Source organism: Apostichopus japonicus, chromosome 2 (genome assembly GCF_037975245.1).
Source record: "Apostichopus japonicus isolate 1M-3 chromosome 2, ASM3797524v1, whole genome shotgun sequence".
In the NCBI taxonomy this organism is placed as follows: Eukaryota; Metazoa; Echinodermata; class Holothuroidea; order Aspidochirotida; family Stichopodidae; genus Apostichopus; species Apostichopus japonicus.
In genome coordinates, this window is record NC_092562.1 from 17,069,984 (window position 1) to 17,091,368 (window position 21,385).

At 36.3% G+C, this 21,385-nt stretch overlaps 1 protein-coding gene across 2 annotated transcripts in view; it reads right to left on the reverse strand.

The window, feature by feature from the left end:
- LOC139980264 (zinc finger SWIM domain-containing protein 5-like) overlaps positions 1-21,385 on the reverse strand; it is a 78,785-nt gene that overhangs the window by 26,981 nt on the left and 30,419 nt on the right. For both annotated transcript variants that reach the window (XM_071991817.1, XM_071991808.1), the window contains exon 2: positions 885-1,068. In XM_071991817.1, the coding sequence (XP_071847918.1) occupies positions 885-1,068 (184 nt within the window). The remainder of the gene's footprint in view (positions 1-884; positions 1,069-21,385) is intronic.

Below are 21,385 nucleotides of genomic sequence, written 5' to 3' on the forward strand. Positions count from 1 at the left end.
ACTGTGTGGTAAAGTAGGAAGCCCTGTTTCAAAGTGGTTCTTAGTGGAAATTTCCAATACTGTTCTAGTTTTCATCACCTCACTCTATTATTCATAAAACTACCCAACTGGAGGACAAGAATGTCTAACTGCAAGATCAAACCATAACAACTACAAGATTGGCCATAACAACTCAGAGATCAACCATAACAACTTAGTCCTAAATCTTACACCATGCATACATGCATAGGTTCTGACTCAGCTGCCTAACACACTGTATACCTAGTCTACAACACACAATGCAACTGAGAAACAATGTACGAGCAGGGCTGGTTGTTAGCAATCGATATATAAACATATATGAGAATAACAGACAAAAACTGTTAAACAAGTATGTTGCATTAAGAGAATGGCTGGATCTCAAGAGAGATACAAAAATTAAATTAAGTGAGTGATTGGAAGGAATACAGCCAATGTTTGGTTTTTGCAGAGCTTTCAAGCAAAATTAGCTCTTCTTCAGTGCATGATCACCGCAAGTGACTGTTGGCTAGTTTACTTCCAATCACTTACTATATAAATGTGAGTTGGAAATCAATGGAGAACAATGGAGAACAATGACAAAACTTCAAGCCTTCACTGGGATTCAAACCCTGGCCTCCCAAGCTAGGCTTCGGATGCTGATTGTATGTCCAGAGTTCGAAACGGGTAATAAAGGTTGTTATTCCACTGTAGGCTTTGCCACTTGTATCGAACAATGCTAGTTCTCTTTCGGTGACATATTGGGCCTTACTAGCTCTAGAGATCAATCTCATGTTTGTGCTTACTAACTCAAAATCATTTTGTGAATCCTATATATAAATATTATAAAATAATTATTCAGTTACCAAATGCAAAATATGACTGACCTTCTTATTCTATATAAAGATAAAGCGACTACATGTTGGCACCAGAAGATATCCCTGTTCCCACAGGAACATTTTACCGATGTTATCTTGCATCGGTCAAAACTGATAGAAACATGATGGTTCTGCTGCTCATCGCCATAGAGATTTGCACCCGTCTCTGTAACAGTACCACTGAGATGAAACCCTGAGGACAGCGAGAGAAGAAAAGAAAACGAAAATGCATATTAGCTGCCATAATTTGTAAAGAACTACAGTAGCTATATGCAATGTTATATTCTGATATATGTTACATACAGGTGACATTTCAAGTTTTCATATTATTTTTTCGTTAAGTATCATTTTTGATGATCATGCGATTAATGCTCACCCTAAATATGTGTAGGTTGACAATTTATGTTGAACTTTTATGTTCTTTTACCAGATTACAGGGAAAGAGAAAATATATTACATTTCACATATATTTCACATACATTTCACACAAATTCAAAGATTAATTGAACAAATCAGGAAAAATATAAAGCAAATTAAATCATGCTGACCTTTGTTATACCACCTATGATCAACCCAAAAGATGGATATATTTTTGAACACCCACCCACCCACCCACCTCCTCCCCTCCACCAATAGAATTAGAGCTTCCAAAATGTGAGTAGTCTATAATATGCATCATGAATGTTCAGATAAGCACATATTGCACAAAGAATTGAACTATCCTGCAGTTTCGAAACTTCCATAAAGATTTAGAAAAGATATGAATTTTTGTAAAACCCTGAATTACGGCACAATGATCATCAAACTGTTTCATATCCTTCAAACCGGTGGTGGTGTCTGGCGCACAAATTTCACGCTGAGGCGCTGCATGAAATATGCTTTTTGCGGACAAGATACAAGAATTCTGATAGGGTTCATATATCCCAATTTATCCAGCCTGCATTCAGTCCCTTAATTTTATTCTTATACAGTTTACAGCAATACTTCACAGTACATGCAGCAGCCACAGTACTGTATGCATATATACTGATTCAGATTTTGAGAGAAACCTCTGGAAGTCTCATATTGTTTCCCCTTTTCTTATTTATTTCAAAGCAATTCTCTCACTTCATTTGAAAAATGTTTCAGTTGACGAGGGGTACATTACTTTCACTGTTGGATCGGATTCACATTCGGTCTTTCAAAACCTTCACAAATATCTCAGCAGTAAAACGACAGATTAAAAAAGGGGGTGGGGGGGGTGTTGACTTCAACAACCTTGTACGCTGTTATTTTACCACACAATGCTGCAGCAACAGTCGATTCACATGCTTGTATACTATAATATTGTAATAATAATATAATAGTAATATTAAAATAATAAATTAACAATATCATTGTTATCATAATATATCATTGTACCCATGTAATACTATTTGCAACAATATTATTGTTTATGTTTTATATATTATTGAGATACAGTATTATTGTATGATGTTATACATACTATTTGCAACAAAATCAATCCACCAAAAAATGACAAAACATACATAACTTTCACAACATCTGGTATCATTATTACATACCACACCTAATGAATACATACATAATATAACAGGGCTTGACATATAAGCCTCAAAAAGAGCATGGCAAAACGCCATTGGTCAGTTTGAATTTTGAAGGGCATCACAACAAATGGAAAGGGCATAGCAGCAAAAATAGATCTGAGGAAGGGCACTTAGGGCACCGACAGCATTTCTGGTTGACTGAATAAATTAGGAGCAGGAACAGTGTCTGATCAGACCATTTCATTACGAGTAATTAAAAAATACAAAATATCAGACTACAAATTGTTCTTTTTCGTATCTCTGTAACTGAATACCTTTACCTGCCCACATTCAAACATATGCTCTGCGCATTAAACACTAGGATGCAATGAATTACATTTCTTATTCTGTAGGCAGAACTCTTTATCTGCTTCACTTTTATCTTTATCGATTTACAATAATTTAAAAAAAAAAAAAAGCTGCAGGCTATTAAAGCATGCACCCAACCTGATTACACAATATGGTGGCATATATGTACCAAGAAACCATTACCACATGACTATACACCGAACAAAACAAAAAAAATAGCAATTGAAATGAAGAAACACACCAAAAAAACCCTGACAATCAGATTGACTTTCCCCCTTCAAATCTTTTTTAATCTCCAGAATCCTCCTCCGTCGTCGATATATAAAAAGGGCTCTGAGAGCAATTTTAATCTCCCTCCCTCTCGAGCTTGAATCTCGACCAGTTTTATACCTGAAACACTTCAATGTGGCAGATATACTGCCTGGAATCTGTCCCCATCTACTTCAGTTTCTGCCCGCTCCACGGTGAGCCCATCTTTCCGCTGTTCCTCTCAAATATCACCCGGGAATGTAATAGTAAGCTTCACAAATGACCTGAAACAGCCAGGCTGAGTCACACTGAGTTATCCAAACAAAAAATCCTTCACACTGGAGAGCAGAACACATACTCCCCTTTCACTGTCTCCATATTCGATATATAGAAATTCATACGGAGAAAGGTAAAAACTTTCCACCTTCTAATACTGCCATCTTCTCTTACTGCTTGATGGAAATAGGTTGCAGATATAATGGCAGGGTATTTTTGGACTGGCTATTCTTGCAATAATCTGGCTTCCTTTCCTTCCTTCCTTTCTCTTTTTCTGTCTTGTTTTTTTCCCTCTCTCTTTTTTTTTTGATTTATCACATAGAAATTCCTACCCTGTTTGAAATTCAACCCGTTTTCGAGAGACAACTTTCCCTTTTTACCTTAGGCCCTGAATTCATCAGCACAGGTTCAGATGTCAGGTCATCTCAAAAGTAATCAGCCAATCAAATGGCAGCCTGAGGGAATATTGAATATTCATATCTGTGAAAGCGAATATAAACTTTCCTTCAAAATAGATAGGATTGGTATTGCACCACCACCGCCGCTCATAGGCCCTTGTCACCAGATCCTAAAATTGTGGTTTTCTTCTCTCTTTTTATTAAAAGATTGTATATGAAATCTACCCCCACAAGCAAGTTTCAAGAAAAGAAAAAAAAATGGATGATTGTCTTTCCCCTTTTCGAAGGAGTATATATAAAAGTAAAAGGGATTGAATTTCTCAACAACGCAGCAAAAAATTCTTGACACACTTATTGCAGTTACACTGGGAAGAGAAACTACAGACCTATATAAGTACAGTTTGGACGAGGAAGAAACATCGACGTTGACGATGCCTTCCTTGTCTATAAAGTATGAAAGTTGAGAGTGTACGAGTAAGGCTTTTCCTTTCAACTACAAGACTTGGGGAGCGTTGAATCTCGTGGATGCAGCATGACAGCTGATTCGATGGAACCTCACCATCAAGACGAAGACGGAGAGAGACGGCAAGTTGTATTTTCATCTTGACTCGGAGGAACTAGTCATTAGCACAGTAGGGAGAAATCCTGCTTGATCAACAGATGCAGACAATTTTCTCATCATATTAATTCAGAGGGAAAATAAAGGAAAATCTTATTCTGTATGGGAGTGATGTATATAGTCATGTTCAATGGATGAAGACTGAGTTATATATGTACACACACAGAACTGAGGCAATTGAAGCTCCTTGGACAGAAAAGCCTGCCATATACAGTGTTACAGACAGTAATTCTGAAACCTGTGCGAACGATACACTGCACTATAGCTCCCAAAGAATGTTCCATCAATCCAAAATGCCATCAATACAAATTGGCATCAAATGTGATGCCTTAGAAGTGGCAAAATCAAACCAATAATTACAAACCAAAATAATTACTGAGATTTCTGAACAAAATCTGTACCCTGCAGATCTATGGGTTCAAATGTTATGCAAAAGTTTTTGCTGTTCTTTGAATCTACAAGCTTTTTTTTTTCTTTTTTTTTTGGGCAAAAGGAAATTATAATGATCCAATTAGACATGTTGTCAAGGACGACAGTAGCAAATCCTGATTCTCTACTACTTGTACAGTACTGTACTGTGCCTTTAAGGATTGTGTGCTTACATTATATTTTCTCTCTTTTTGAAACTTTCTTTTTCCCTCATTTATTTTAAAGGAATGTTTTTGTCAATAACATTGCTTCATTTTTTGTTTTCTTCTTTGAAGGATGGCATTTTGTCAAAGGACATCATGAGTGAGCCATCCATGTGGAAAGAGAGGAAGGTTGGTGGGGGGGGGTGGGATGGAAACGCAGGAAGGGGTAGATTGTGAGATAGTGGAGAGCAAAGTGGGAGCTCACTTGAAGTTTAATGAAAATATCATTTGTAAACAAAGGACTTTTTATTATCCTTAAGAGTTATTAATCCTGTGTGCACACTGTCATGCTTGACAAGGGAAAGGGACATTGGAAAGGACCCCATCACTTGTATTTATTTTCATGTGGTACACTTTGATGGACCTTGTTTTTTTTTTTTAGCTACCATGGCAAAGGTAGCATGCTGAGGGGGCTGCAGGCTTAGAATGCAGCCATGCTGGGTATAGGACATATAAGTTATTGTTCTCCACATGTAGATCCACAAAGCGGCAAGTGCTACTGCTCTGAGGAGATAAATCCATGTTAGGCCTATTCTGGCAAGATTTTAAAGCTGCTACAAGTTTTCTTTTGAACACAGTGCCAAACTGGGGGTACACCATTGTACCAAATTGTCTGCTTGACAATAGCAAAACCGCCCCCTCCCCGACCCCCCACCACACAAAACAATCCTGGCAGTATGGGCACTGCCAGGTCATGTCAGACCCAATAGGGGCCAATGTACAGTTGGAACTCGATTTTAAACAATTCATGTAACTTCAAGCACAGAAACATTGGTGGTCTAGTTGCAAATATATATTCAATCAATTAATTAACAAAACTTCATCTTTAATTTATCTTTCGAAAACAGCCACATTTCTGTACCAGCAACATAAACTTTGTTACGTTGATCAAAATCTTATGATAATAGAGCATTGCATTTAATTCTAAGAAAGTAATAGTACCTCTCGCTATTTCAAATTTTATAAGTTTGCCATTTTTTTCCCCTCTATCTCTTTCTCATTTTTCATCTCTGACGTCTGAATATTCCTTTTATATCGCAGACGACCCGACGGCCGCAATTACGGATGCGATGCCGGTGTTCAGAGAAGGCCAGGCCTGGTTTTCATCTCTTTAAAACAAGAGAGGGGTATGAAATATTATTCCCATGCTCACTTCATCAAATCCCTAAGTTCTGCGCAGTAATTTGATTAATTTAAAAACTCCACAACGAAATGAACCTTGAGATGCCATCTGCTTCTTGGTGTCTACTGATCTCGGAGAGAATCGAACAGTAGCTCCCGAAGACGAACAGCAGAAAAACCTATGCAAGATGCATGTAGGGAGCTGTAACCAAGACACCACCATGGTAAGAGGATGGCTGATATCATTTATATCTGAAGAGAAGAGCAGCCGCTTCTGAAAAATCGGCAGGCAGTTATCAAACCACTTCTAATGACAGACAAACAGTGATGATGGGGCAGATAACTTAGTTTACTGCCACCTAACATACCATCCGTCACACAGCATGTGTGTGTGCGTGTGTGTATGTGTGTAGTACTACTGTACTCTACCACAAAACCTATCAATTGGATCTAATAATATCTCTCTATCACTCTGTCTCTCTTCACTGCAGGCTTTAAAAATTTAAACTCTCTTTTACAAAAAAATTCTGTAAAACGTTGTGGATTGGAACCTGGTCATCAATGTTTATACCATAGGGTTTATTAGGGAAGAGGTCAGCTAAGCTAAATCTTAATGGGATCTTATTGAATGGAGAGATAAAGAGAGTTGAGAGACAGAGACAGAGAGGACTGGTATATCTCGCCCTATAAAAATGGAAGGCCTGTGGTAGGAGATTAAAGGAAGTACTGCTTACACAATACACAGCAAAGCATGAACACAGACAACAGACCCAAGGTATAAAGTTATCTTGAGTGTAATCAACTCAACTACCCAAATACAACGCAATTAATGAACATCATACATCCGACTTTCTGACTGAACAGAGATCATACGGTATCATATGCTGCACAGTGAAGAAGACACTGGAAATGGTGTTATCAGTGTGTTAAAAGTAATGATAGATAATAAACAGAGACACAGTAGCCTATAGAGCCAGTTATAATGTTCTGGTTACGATGTGTAGCAACTTCCAGCCTACTGAATATGCAACAGGAGCAGATTCATTGTCTGACGGTGATAATATTTGAGTGGTAATTGTACTATTATTCTAGGACATCCAAGAAACTGCCCTTAAAAATGCGACATGGCGCTCAAACTGTCCATACTAGGAAGACTGAGATATTTTGTTTCTCCATTTTTTTGCCATTAGTGTCTTTGATGCAATATTAATGTCTTAAAAAATATGTCTTTGATGCAATATAAATGTCTTAAAAAATATCCGTACAACTACATCACATGGTACAATATAGCGACAGTCACTGGAGGTGACCTGGTCAGCAGGGCAGGTCAGTGTCAAAGGTTACCGGGTCACTCTAGAAGAGGAGACAGGTAAGTGAGTAGCGAAGTAAATATACTATGTACTCAACTTTCTAATCGAGAAATTTTCCAAAATTGGTTCCAAAATAGTAACTCGAACTGAAACCATGCACACTGAGTGTATATTGATGCATGTGTATTTAAATTTCTCTCAGACTAAGTTTATTGTCAAGCAAATCTTCCAAAAAAAATTTTACTCTTAAAATATGTAGTATACAAAATGACACAATGCCAATAACCCATACATTCAACCCTTGGAGAGGTCCTGCAGAGTGGAAATTTTACCGGACGAAAAAAAATCTGGGATTCATTCCTTTTTAGCTCACAATCGGACTATTTTGTTTCGACGGGAGCACTTGAGATGAATCTAACGGATAACGTCAAAATTCCAGATTTAGTCTGAAAGGGGGGGAACTTGAGTACCCTCTTAGGCCAGGCCGAAGGAAGTTTGTGCACGGTAATAATTGGATGGATAGTTTGAGGTACCCAAAGGAGAACAATTTTATACCTTCAACCTTCTTGAAACAAGATATAGTCTGCCTCTTTCAATGATAGATTGAATGTAAGGGGTAAGAGGTATGAGTGCATGCGAGAATCCATAAAATCAGTACCTAGTAAAATAGGCTTGATTTCATGACAGGTAGAAATACAGTCTAACTGTGTTATGTGGCGACAGGTTTATAATGAGAGAAATGAAAGAAGACAAGTTTGTCAAAGAGTAAATCTATTTTAAGATCGAAACGGGCTGTCACAGAAAATACATTTCGTATTTCAGCTTTAATATAATTCATAAACCTTTGCAAATCAAATAGAAATACATATCATTTTGAGGAATTTTGAAACTCATATGTTTGCACCATATCCATGGTTACTATATTATAATATATAAATAATTAAAAAAATGAAAAGTAAGATACCCAGTACAGATTTCTCCACTTTAATCATATTTCCACTCCTTTTTATGTCAACATCTATAACCAGTTGCAGTGAAAACACTCCTTGTAATTAAGATGTGTCTTGTTTCTGCATGGTGCACCCTCACCAACCTCTACGAATGGGTTCGAATTCAACTGATACACACCAGTAGAGCAAACAATTGGCAAGATGGGTGGCCCTGTCACTATTGTAAAGTATAAATAATACTATGATGTCACCACTCTACCTACTGTAGCTCCCTCATTTTTAACCTCAACAAGTGCAAGCATGTTGTATGACTATTGACGACAATGGGTTACAGTTAAACTGTTGCACTTGAGAGAACTTATACTAAACAATGAAAACAGCTATATAGTGCAGAAAAGGGTACTCCAGCTCAATATATGTATGTGATACATGTAATTCCCAGGCTAGATCACTATAAAATAGGTTGATTAAAAGTGTGAAACTTAAAGGAGCACTCCAAGACATTTTTACTCTTACAGGTTTTTTAAGATTAGTTAAAATTGGTAAATGTTTGTATACTTAATATCCCATTTAACAATATTACAGTTAATTCAATGCAATAGTCTAGTTGTATTTGTTTCAAATTATGATCATAATGATGATGACGACTTGAACATAAAAAAATGAAAAACTGTCAATGTGCATAATCGATCATAATTTTCCGCGAGAGTGATGTAATTTTGTAGGAGTCAACTGAAATAAGTCATATTTGACTCGCCACATGAAGGCAATTAATATTAAGGGCGCCATTATTTGCTCAATTTTAATCCTGATATGAGTGATACGTACAGAAAACTATAGATTTGCTTTGAATTTTACCAGAAATTGGCTGGCCATGCAATGAGCCTAAGATATTATGTATACGAAAAAGTGACAACAACATAACAACTGGTGCTAAAGTACATCACTACACAATTGGAAAAATGTCAACTATGTTGTTGCTAAATAAAGGTTACATCCTCAAAACATGGATATGATTCAAGTTTCATGGCATGGTTGGAACACTTTCTGCGTTTCCTGCAAACATTTCTGATAGTTCCAGAGACTTTTCACCACATTGTCACAAAAATTGACAACAGATCATCCAAGTCCTGGCGAGTAAACAAACTCTGTTAATGTTGATTAATTTTTAATTCATATTTAACACTTTTCATAATTTATTTTTATTTTTAATACCATCTCAATTTAATTAGTTCCTTTATTTTATTTTAATTTTTTCACACAGGCTCAGTAACCTCCTGCAAGCACCATTAATTTCCCACTACCACCCCCTCCCCCCCCCCCCCAATTTTGACAGGTTTGCTAGTTTTCAAATCCTGTTACATGGCTTTCAACTCTGCTATGAACGATATTCTATATATGCAAACCCAAATCCAACGATACGCTGTATATATTCACTGTATTCACTTAACAAGACTGCCTTGGATGCATACATTATTTTCGATACACACCCGTCGTTTTTTAAGAGCCACCTCACAGTACCTGCCTGTCCCCATATATGATGACACCTGTCTACAAAACACAATTTCTGCAAATTTGGCTGGATCAGCTGACACCGTCAGCACACAGCGAGATATATCACCCTGACTGACGAAGAAGAACAAGTTGTCACCAGGAGGAGGATAAACCCATTGATCTTATATACAAGCAATGACACATGGTCTCTGTCAACGACTGTACTGTACCCCACATTTATAAACATTCATTAGGGCCCTTGAATGATAACTTCTAGCAGCAACAGCGATGGGAAAAAAACACAAAAACAAAAAAAAAAAAGGAAAAAAAAAAGGTAGGAAGGAAGGAGAAATAGCAAAGACAGAAAGAAAAAAAACAGGAGATGAAAAACAAAAATTCAAAGGGAATAGAGATCTTCACTCCGACACGGAGAATGATAAAACAAGAAATAGAGGCCAGGATTGCTGTAGTGACTCTGGGTATAGGTAACAATAAGCCAAGGAGTCGTGGAATGCTCTCCTTGATACAGCCGTGCTGGGGAGATTCGTGATCAGCTCGTGGCAAAAGAGTCAGAGACTGCCGATGTGAGCAGCGTAGGGTTACAACTTTGAACAGAAGAAGTGGCTGAGAGTTTGACAATCTGTGCACTGCTAATGCGTTTGAAATACTGAAGAGTTTCAAAATGAGCGAAAGAGAATAAATTTACGAGTAGCCTAGATGCATCCATCGAGTGGGTAGAAGACAGGCTAAATGTTCCAGGGAAGGCCGACCGTGCAACAACCCAAAAAAAACAAGTAACTGCGCCAGAGAAAGAGAGTGCCATTTGTAGGACAAAAGTGTACGGCGAATCACGCAAAGATTTAATGAGCGCTTCCTTTAGAATAAGAAATAGAACATGAAACAGATATGTTATTGAGAAACAAAGACAATAAATTGAAACCTTGGGGATTTTATAGTTTACTCAACAGTAATATAAGATAAACCAACAAATAGAGGGACCTAGAAAATTCAGAATCAGGGTTAACTATACTATGTAGACCTGTCATTAACTACAATCTTTATAAATAAATATATGGAAATTGACTGTACGTTAGCAACTTTACACATCCTGATGTGAAATTGATACATTTATTTATATAGTAAAACAACTCGATATCATGCAATAAATAAACATCAGTAAGAAAATGTTTTAATTGATTTCGAATATTTTAAGCATTCATGGAACATGAGTTTCATTATAGAGTCGAACATATCATTGTAGACATACTGTACATAACACACAATAACTACTACCATACAGTATACAGCACACATGTGTGCAACATCATGAATAGGAAGGTACACAACTTCATTCTGAACCTTCGTCAGTTGCAAGCAGCAGGATTCGCGCAAGAAAATACGTCAGAAAAGGCGAATAAGAAAACAGAGTCGAAAAACACACATTTCCCTTCGGAATGGTAAATTCGGAAGGAAGAGATGGTGTGTGCCGCAGTGACCCGTAGGAGAGGTCACCGAGTGCGCAGCGCAAAACTTATACCAGTAGCGTCTTGGTAGACTAGAAAAGTGTGTTAGTGTGGTAGGAGACAGGTCAGAGAGCAGTGAAGTATATACAGTATGTATACAACACACATGTGTGCAATATCATGAATGGGATGGTATAGAAACCATATGAGCATGCACGCACCAAAACTAAAAGTAAAAACCAAAGTTTAGTCCAAAGTCCTGCCATGATCGGTTTGAACATATTTACTGACAAACTTAAGTAATGCTTGTTGAAAGCTATTCACTACCACATGAGTATGTTAAATTTCAATTACTGAAGGCCAAATGAACACACTGTCATTTGTACTGCAGTCGTGATGCATGTAGTACTGCCAACTTGTAAGGTATACCTACCTAAACACTCACTTTACACATGAAAAAAAATAATCAAAAAATATGAAAACATAAAAAACAACCAATTTCATGAAAACCTGTATATAAAAAAAATCAAAAAAAAAATTAAAATTAAAACCTATTTCATAAACACATTCAGAACCTTGTAAAATGGAGTTTTTTTTCCCCTTTCATTTGCTATGGTGCTTAAGTCAACACAAATTTTTTTTTATTTTTTATGTTATGGTGCCACAATATAATGTTGACTGCCGATCGTTATGCACTGCTATACTGTACACTATGCGTACAATTTTCTATGTACGTATGTATGCTCTCCTTCAATGTGCACTACCAAAAAAATAAAAACAATTAAAAAAAATAAAACTTAAAAACAATTTCATAAACAAATTCAGAACCTTGTAAAATGGAGTTTTTTTTTCTCCCTTTTCTTTGCTATGGTGCTTAAGTCAACACATATTTTTTTTTTTTTTTAATGCTATGGTGCCACAATATAATGTTGACTGCCGATCGTTATGCACTGCTATACTGTACACTATGCCTACAATTTTCTATGTACGTATGTATGCTCTCCTTCAATGTGCACTACCAAAAAAAATCCAAAAAAAAAATCAAAATTAAAACCAATTTCATAAACACTTTCAGAACCTTGTAAAATGGAGTTTTTTTTCCCTTTTCTTTTGCTATGGCGCTTAAGTCAACACATCATTTTTTAAATTTTATGCTATGGTTCCACAGTATAATATTTTACTGGCGACCATTATGCACCGCTATACTGTACAGTATGCGTACAATTTTCTATATACATGTATGTATGCTCTCCTTCAATGTTCACTACAGAAAAAAAAAAAAAAGTAAACAAACATAGGCAAACTCCATGACAGTCATAACACAGACAAGCATAGTGCACGGTAAGGTCAAGACATCTATTAATAGAAACAGAGTCAGAGCTAGCCTAGAATCTGGGGCAGACATGGGAAAGACTACCCTGGACAAAACTAGAATGCTGTAGCCTTGACAAAAAAAACTGTAGACCTTTCCAGAAAAGAAGAAAGAGAAAGAGAGAGAGATATTTTAGGGACAAAAAATGATGTCATAACAACAGAAGGTCATTCAACTATTGCAGTTTCTTCATATTATGACCCTATGACATTATTGGAGGGAAGGATAAATTGTTTGGTTGAAATTCTAAACAGGCTCGCTGTATGAATGTGCAGTATATACTTAGCTGTTCTTGTGTGCATGAAAAATAATATATCACTAAACAAGTGGCAAAAAATTTTAATTAAATTCCGTGGGTGTCTGAGAAATGAAGATCTAGCAATTAATAATTTTCAACATCAAGTACATAAACTAGAGTTTTCTGGTTTTTATTTTATTTGATTTATTTGCAAACGATATTTTGCAAATTTATTTTTTTGCAAATGATTCTCAGAAATTTTTTGAAAATATTTGATATACATTACAAAACAGGGTATGTTCACTTGGAGTTATACTCGGCAGGTGTGATAATTTTTTTTTTTATAAAAAACCTATTTTTCTGAAGTGACCCTAAAATAAATGCTTGCAGCCATTTCTAAGTTCTCATCAACAAAGCAGACAGAGAAGGAGAACAAACTAACAATTAATACCACTAACAAAAACTTAACTGCAAAAACAAGTGAAAAGACAAAACTTGGAACAACATGTAAACATACATACATAGACAGCGAGAGAGCTAAGGCCTAAATACTGTCAGAGTAAATTCCCACAACTGCATACATTACTGTACCCACTGTACTTGAAAGTAACCTAGAGAAATCCATACTTATATACTTTCATCAATAGAGTAAATCATTTGTCGCAGAAAAAAAAAAAAATCTCTTTTCTTCCTACTAATGTGCCAGACTATTCCAGATGTCAAAACTTCAGCTTGTAACATTTTATCTTCTCTTTTCCTTTTTTCCCCGTTTCTTTTTTCATGGCATTGCCATGCAACTGATAAAGAGACAGAATGCAGTTTATAGTTTGTGGTAGGCTTGATTGGTGAACACAATAACACTGGTATCTCAAACAACAACAGGACAGGAAAGATTGATGGCAGAAAATCATAAAATGTCTGATCACAGTTGCAACTACAAAGAGAGGACAATAAACCATGATATCTCACATAAACATGTGGTTAAAGTTTTAGGTTAATACATTCATCTTCTAAATTAGTTTCATCCATTTACTTTTCTTGAGACACTGCATGGTATTACAGAAGTTCCTTTATAAACTTCTATCATATGTACTAAACAGTGGGCTGATGGAATCAAGGTGTGAGGTTACAAAGAACACATTACATACCCATCACCACACTGTGGCAACAGCACCACACTGTGGCAACAGCACACATCGGAAGTTGAAGCAGCATTACATACATGTTGGTTTTATATTCTATGGCAGCATACAACAGTACCATCTCAAGATAGCAACACTGCACATCGGAAGTTAAAGCAGCATGTACCTACATGTACAACATACTATGGCGCCAAACATCAGTACGATCTAACCGTAGCTACAACACCACACATCAGAAGCTATTAAAGCAGTATTATTATATATTATATCATATTATATATTTATATATATTATATATTATATTATATACATTATATTATGTATTATATATTAAAGCAGTGTTACATACACACATTCCATTACACAATACAGCAGTGTGATAGTCACCATGTATATAGCGACACCACATAGTTCAGTATACGCATATATCTTCTATTTTAAATGTACCACTCTGAATTTCTTCATCCATGTTCAGTTTTCATATTTAAGTTTGTTGAACATGAGACAGACAATTAATTTACAACATTCTACCAATGCAACCATATATCTATAGAGCAGTCTCCACCCCCCTCCTCCCCCCCCACCAACCCTATCCCCTCCCTGTCCACCCCTATTCACCTTCTCAAGCACATAGTTAAAAATTAAACAATTACAAGCTAGGATCTACAATGGTAAGAATTACTTGAGAATCGCAGGTTTTTTATTCCTTCATGCCACACATTTTTCTTTTGTAAGCAGAGTACACTGGCTTGTGTCTTAGACCTTGTACTTAGTACAATAAAATATATTGAGGCTGGGAAATAAGAAACTAGTGTCTTCTTTAACTATATTATTCTCTGTTTCTATTTTGTTATTACACGGCTCTATGTATAGACCCTCTTCAGGGATAAAAGGTCAGAGTTAATACACTTTCTTTGTTGTTTTATTTTTTCTGTCTTTGGTTTTGTGTTCACTTTGTTTGTTTTGCTTTTGGTTTGTTTTCTCATCTATACAGTGCTGTAACGTCTGCACTGCACAACACATGTGCACTATGTGTACAGCAATCCATAATATAAACTAATAGTGCCTTCTTCCAGCTCTGTGGCTAGCAGTTAGATCATTTAATTGTGTATATTTATATTTAATTATACACTGTTATCATCAAACTACAAAGTAAATGGGTATAGATCAATACACTATGGTAGATGAATACAGGCTACAGTAAATGTATGCAGCATAGAGAGAGCAATGGAGTGAACAGATATAAGTTAACTGTAAAATTCTGTACCTAAGAGGGTTGTTGTTTTAATGTGTTGAGTGTATGTAAACCAGATGGCATACTCCACTATGTATTTTATACACACTGTTGCCCCCTGTGTTGAAATGGTACTTGCATGGGCACTATATATGCAATATAATGCATTGTGCCACAATCATGGATGGAGTGTACACAATATGTACAATAACATCGACCATATATGTGTTTTATTACTATTACTATTAATAACCACAGGAATTATTCAACCATTTTCAGATGTGATGCATAGAAAACGTGGACGGTAATTCACACAGTACAGTAGCTTGTGCGTGAAACGTAAACTGCATACCCATGACAGGCTAACAGGATCTACAGTATATTACACATGACATAAATTCAGAAGTGTTGATTATCTTGTTGTACCATAGAAAGGAATCGTGTGAATGTGAAATTTCAAGTTACAGTATAAGGACGAGGTGTAAACAAAGACCTAAGACTCCATCTAGGTAGTGGGCTGCCAGTAAATTCACATACAATTTTATCATGTTACTAATATTCATGTTTACAGTACGAGTTAAAAAATTCTCACATTTTCTCTTTGAGCGCAGTATTTAATGCACCAACTGCATTGTGGAAAGAAGAAAAAAAACTACATCTGACACATACCAGCATATCAATTTTTATTGTCCTTTTTCTGTAACCTCAATTGTTATTTTTCATTATCCACAACAGATGGAGATACTATATGCAAGAAGATGAAGAAGAAGACAGAGAAAAAAAAAAACCCAAAGAGTCCAGTGGGGAATACACCCTCTACTTCCAATTGAGCTTGATTAATACAAAAATTTCATAACACACATGGGAAATTTTAATGAATAAAAGAATATTCACACTGAGATAAAAAAAATTTAAAAAAAAATCATAGAAACAAGACTGTGCATGATCAGCTGTTTTGCTTTCCCAAGTTAACTTTTTTTTCATATTTTCATATCTTCAGATGTAAATATGATATCATAATAAATCTTATTTCCAGGGAGAAACCCTTCCACCGGGGAGATGAAATAAGACGGCATTCATCAGCCTTTCAAGAACTGAACCTTGAATATTAGTTCCGATGTAATCCTCATTATAAGCCAAGAGCAGCAGATATTTTTCATCTCAATTACTTTATGGTCGCTGGAATATTACTAAGTTGGAGACTGCACAACAGACAGTCTTACATATACATGTTCACATCATTTCTGATATTTATATGAAGACACGCTTTAAAACCAGAAATATTTTGACCAAAAGAATCCATAAAATCCATACTCCTTAAAAATAGAAATGTCTTTATTATTATGCTAATGACTTTGATTAGCAAAAAGCCTCGCTCGTTCATTAATCCTCAAAGCCTTACATGCGTGGAAACAAAATCAAACATTTATTTTTTATTTTTCCCTCTCTTTTGCTCTTCCTTGCCTTCACCTTATTCTTCCTTTTCTATTCTATTCATTTATATGTAAGCTTTTTTTTTTTAGCCTCTCCCATGGTATAGATCTAGAAAAAAAATCAGCATCTCCATGGTTTGAGTTCCCCTGTATTTGCATACCCTCTCATTCTTTCCTGCCTTAGCCTATTAAACTTATAGCTTATTCTGTTTTTTCTCTTTTTTTTCTTTGGCAGCTAGCATTTTCGTGATGGCCAAATGAGATAAGCCTAGCCATTTGACTAACCCAACCAACCACTCTTGACAATAATATGAGTCCATGCATAAGAGAGACAAGAGTAGGAGAGAGAAGAGAGAGAGCCTAATACAATCATCACTGAATATACACACACACACGGACACACACAACAAGAGGTTGTATTGAATGAATAGCTAGCTGTAATGCATAGATACACTGTGTACAAAGGTTGGCTGGATGTATTCAGAGGTATATAGTAGACTTAAACAGTGTGTGTATATATGTGTACAGAGGCACAGAGTAATTTATGCCACACAATAATATTACTGGCAGGAGTTGAGCTGTGGTTTAAATAAATAATTGTCAGGCAGGTTTTGGTTGGGGTAAAAAGCAAAAAAAGAAAAGAAAAGAAAAGAAAAGAAAAAAATCAACCGAAAGAAACGTTAGGCAGGCAGTCAATACTTCACAAACACTGTTGGTCAAAAGGGTATAATATACTGGTCACTGGATGGACAAAGGAGGAGGAAGAGGCTTCTTCGGTCAGTATATATAGTAACTCTGACCACAAAAGCTTGCTGATAAGTAGCCATCACTTCAATGCCCGGAGCAGGATTTACTTACATAGCAACTGAACTAATAACCACCACAGGGAAGCTGATCAATATGTTGGCTTAAATTTTTTTTTTCAAGAAAATAACCATTTAAAAACAACCTTTTTTTTGCAACGTTGGTGACAGATATTTAACCTCACATCTATCAAGGTATATTTTCATAGCTACCGAAAACATCACATGTTAAGTCCTCAAATTTTAACTTTTTCAGAGTTCCAAAAAAAAAAAATTGAAGATTTTCCAAAAGTGTACTTTCCAATGGAACAGGTTTTACGCACAAAATTAATCTTGTATTTTGAGGCTCGGTGCTGTTGCAGTTTCAAGACTGAGTTGTTAGGGAAACTCAAAATGCACTGAGGAACACTGGTGGTAACGTGAAAAGATGAATAGATGAAAAGAGGCAGATATCTTATACTAATGACGTCATCATATTTTTGCATAATTTCTAAAATTGACTTATTATGCTGATTTTTGTTTCGTCTTGGAGATGCAGGAATAATCTCGTAATTTATTTCAGAAACAGAGGAGTTTGTTTATTGTAACACTGCTGCTCACTTTCACACCTAAAAATACCAAAAATTAATTAACAAAGTTGACATGACTTTCAAGTTCTTAAAATGATGATCTCTCAAACTAAACTGGACTTTTCACAGCTATTGAGAGCATTCGCTAAATCGCGAGTATGGGTGTGTATAGGTCACATTTTACATACAGTAGGATTACGAAGAAAGGACGGGATTGTTTCTACCCTTGAAGAAACAAGATAATACTACATGTTCTTTACTAACAGTTTGTAACAGGGCATCTGGGCTCTTATCTCTTCAGGATATTTAGGTAGCTAGGTGAGGGCACCCCCCATTCATCAATCACTGCATGGTATTTTTTAAACCCACTGAAAAAACAGAACCAAATGCCAGTTCCCAATTCCCAAACCAGAGATTTGTGTACCAAACCCATGGAGGAATCCCCCAACCCCCCTCCCCCACCCCACTCAGCAATACTGCAAAGCAGCAAGTTTGAATATAGGCCAAAAGAATCTGATCCAAGGACAGGATTAGTAGCCAGAAACCTACTGAATGTGGTGCGGACACTCTGAACCGCTACGCCATGCGGTAACAGTAAACAGTAACATTAATCCCCAGGTTACATTTCTTAGAATCTTAGAAAGCAAACCGCAAACCAACATAGTTTTTCACCTTATCCTACAAACCAGAACCTCAATCTATGGAAAACAGATATGCAACAGTTAAAGAATTATACACATGTATAGAAGTTTCACATCGTGTTCCTTAGTGTGTTACTTTGCACACTGGTTATTCTCCTATAATAGACACCACCAATTTAAACTACAGACACTTGGCTATTAGCAAGTCCCACTAAGCTGCATGCATTTACTTCATGAACATGTGGTTGCATGTGGATTCCTAACTCATTGTTTTGCCTTGCTTTATCCTCCCCATCCAACCCCCCCCCCTAATTTTTTTCTTTCTTTCTTTTTTAAGGTTCAACATCCGATCATCTATACAGCTGCCTTTTATGTCTTGAAAAGCAAAACTAATCACATCTTTAGGCCAATGATCTTTTGTCCTCAGGTGAGACACCCTTCTTAGAAAATACACCACACTACACTGGTCTATCAGTTATTGGATAACAATGCTAGTTTCACACTCTGATGCACCCATTCAATCCAGAAAGAATTCTCCCTCATCCCACAAAGTGTTTTCAAATGGAACCTTTTAATCTTTCCCTGCAATGTGTTCAAAGATATATATACACTATAGATGCTAGTATGAGCTTCTATATGCATCCCCAACATGTACTTTCACCACAACAGTGTTCAACATGTACAGCATGTCATAAAGCACATAACAATAATAATAATGTTTCTATTTGTGAGCCTGCTGCTACATGTTAAGGATAAAGTAGTTTAGGACATCAGACCTCCTAATTCTCTTCTTTTTTTTCTTCTTTTGTCTTTTCGGCTGTTCTCCCTGATGCCACAGAAATTAGGTCCGTTCAAACCGAGCATGAAATGAAATAAGGGCTATAGAGTAGTTATCCTGCTAAAATACCTCAATATGGTGAAAATTCCCCGATGAGAATAAAATCTAGGTCCACATACCAGCTGATGACATAATAGTACAGTCTGACAAGACATAAACTATAAATACATCCAAGGCTCAAAATCTCTGGGCAAAAAGAAATTTATAACAGCCATGAAGATGAAAAAAATCTAAGCAGAAATAAAGGTTAAAAAAAAACATAACCTGTCGTATACTAAAAGATGTAGGTCACAGGGGCCTATGAAAGCTAATTCAGTTAAGCAAAAACAACATTTAAAGTGAACAACTATGCATCCATGACCCTTGACCTACAGGTATATTATATAAAGACCTGATACCTGAAATGAGGACAAACATGTCTAAAAATGATCTCACATATTTCCAAAGGTCCCCAGATTCATGGAGCAGATTTACGAGCCCCAAGATGGAATCCTATCCACTGTGCACTGTGTAATACAGGTATTGACACACACACACACACTTTAATATACCGACCAAGGTACCGCTAGCATATTTCTGACTTAACAGTACCTTGTTATTTCTGTTAGTTGATTTAACCTGGCAGCCTTGGCTTAAAGGATGACCTTTCGGCAGAATTTTAGTCTTGATATACAGTATGTCAAAGTCCCAAGCAGTTTAAACATTTTGAGTGCAATAGTGATGTTTCTATAGGTATTGAAGTTTTCAAGATATTCACCCAGGTTTTAAAATATGCTGAAACTCTGGAATATGCTCCTTTGAAGGGTAAAGGGAAAATGGCATCGGCTCCTCTGTGCTTGTCTTAATGCATAACGGTTATCCATCGGTTTCAAAATTCCTAGTAACTCAACCCATAGAAGCATGAGAGGAACCTCAGATTACATTCAACACGATTTGTCCGGCCTTGCAAAAATTTGTGATGTATTGCACACATGTCAACTGATACCATAATTTTGTTTACTTTTGTTCTGAGTTTTTGAGTTTTGTGTAGCATCTCAGGAACTGACCTTAGAATGGTCTGTGGCGCTCTGTGCATATTAGACTTAATAGTCCAGTCACTTCAATTGATAATTATCACTTGAATAAAGGGTCATTTCTCAAAATTAAATTAAAATACATACAACCTGGACTGACAGCAATGTGTTTTAATGATCTAATATATGCTAAATTAATTTTGAGCCTATATGAAGTGGTATCAGGGAATGGTCACCAGGCCCTGCATGGTCGCAATCCAACTGTCTTCAGAGCACAATTGCCAAATTTCAAATAGTGTACATTCCTTTTATGTAGTTATTTTTCTTGCACATGAACTGATTTAATACAAATCAGGAAATGTTGTACAATACAAGCCAGTATTAACCAAACAAATTATTAAACTCTTTTAGAACAGGAAAAACTGTTTCAAATTGGGGAGAAATTTGCCCTGTACCATCCCAACCCTCCATTGACCTAGCTCCCACCTGTTCTGTAATTTACACTTGTTACAACGTTGTGCGATGCTTGTTATAAGGATTCATGTTGAGCAGAGTTAGAAATAGACAAAAACACCTTCACTGACTGAAAAAGTGACTCAAGTTGAGACCACAGTAAATTATTATAGTGCGTGTGACTCCCATCCCCCCCCCTCCTACACACCACTTTTCCTATCCCATCACCTCCAACTCCCTGATTCACCTTGTACACAAACACAGCAAGAAAGCCAAGTGCTGTGTATGTTATTACAAAAGGTTTACCTTGCATATTTCATGATTGTAGTGCACATGCACGCTACAATATTGGCATTACTGGCCAAG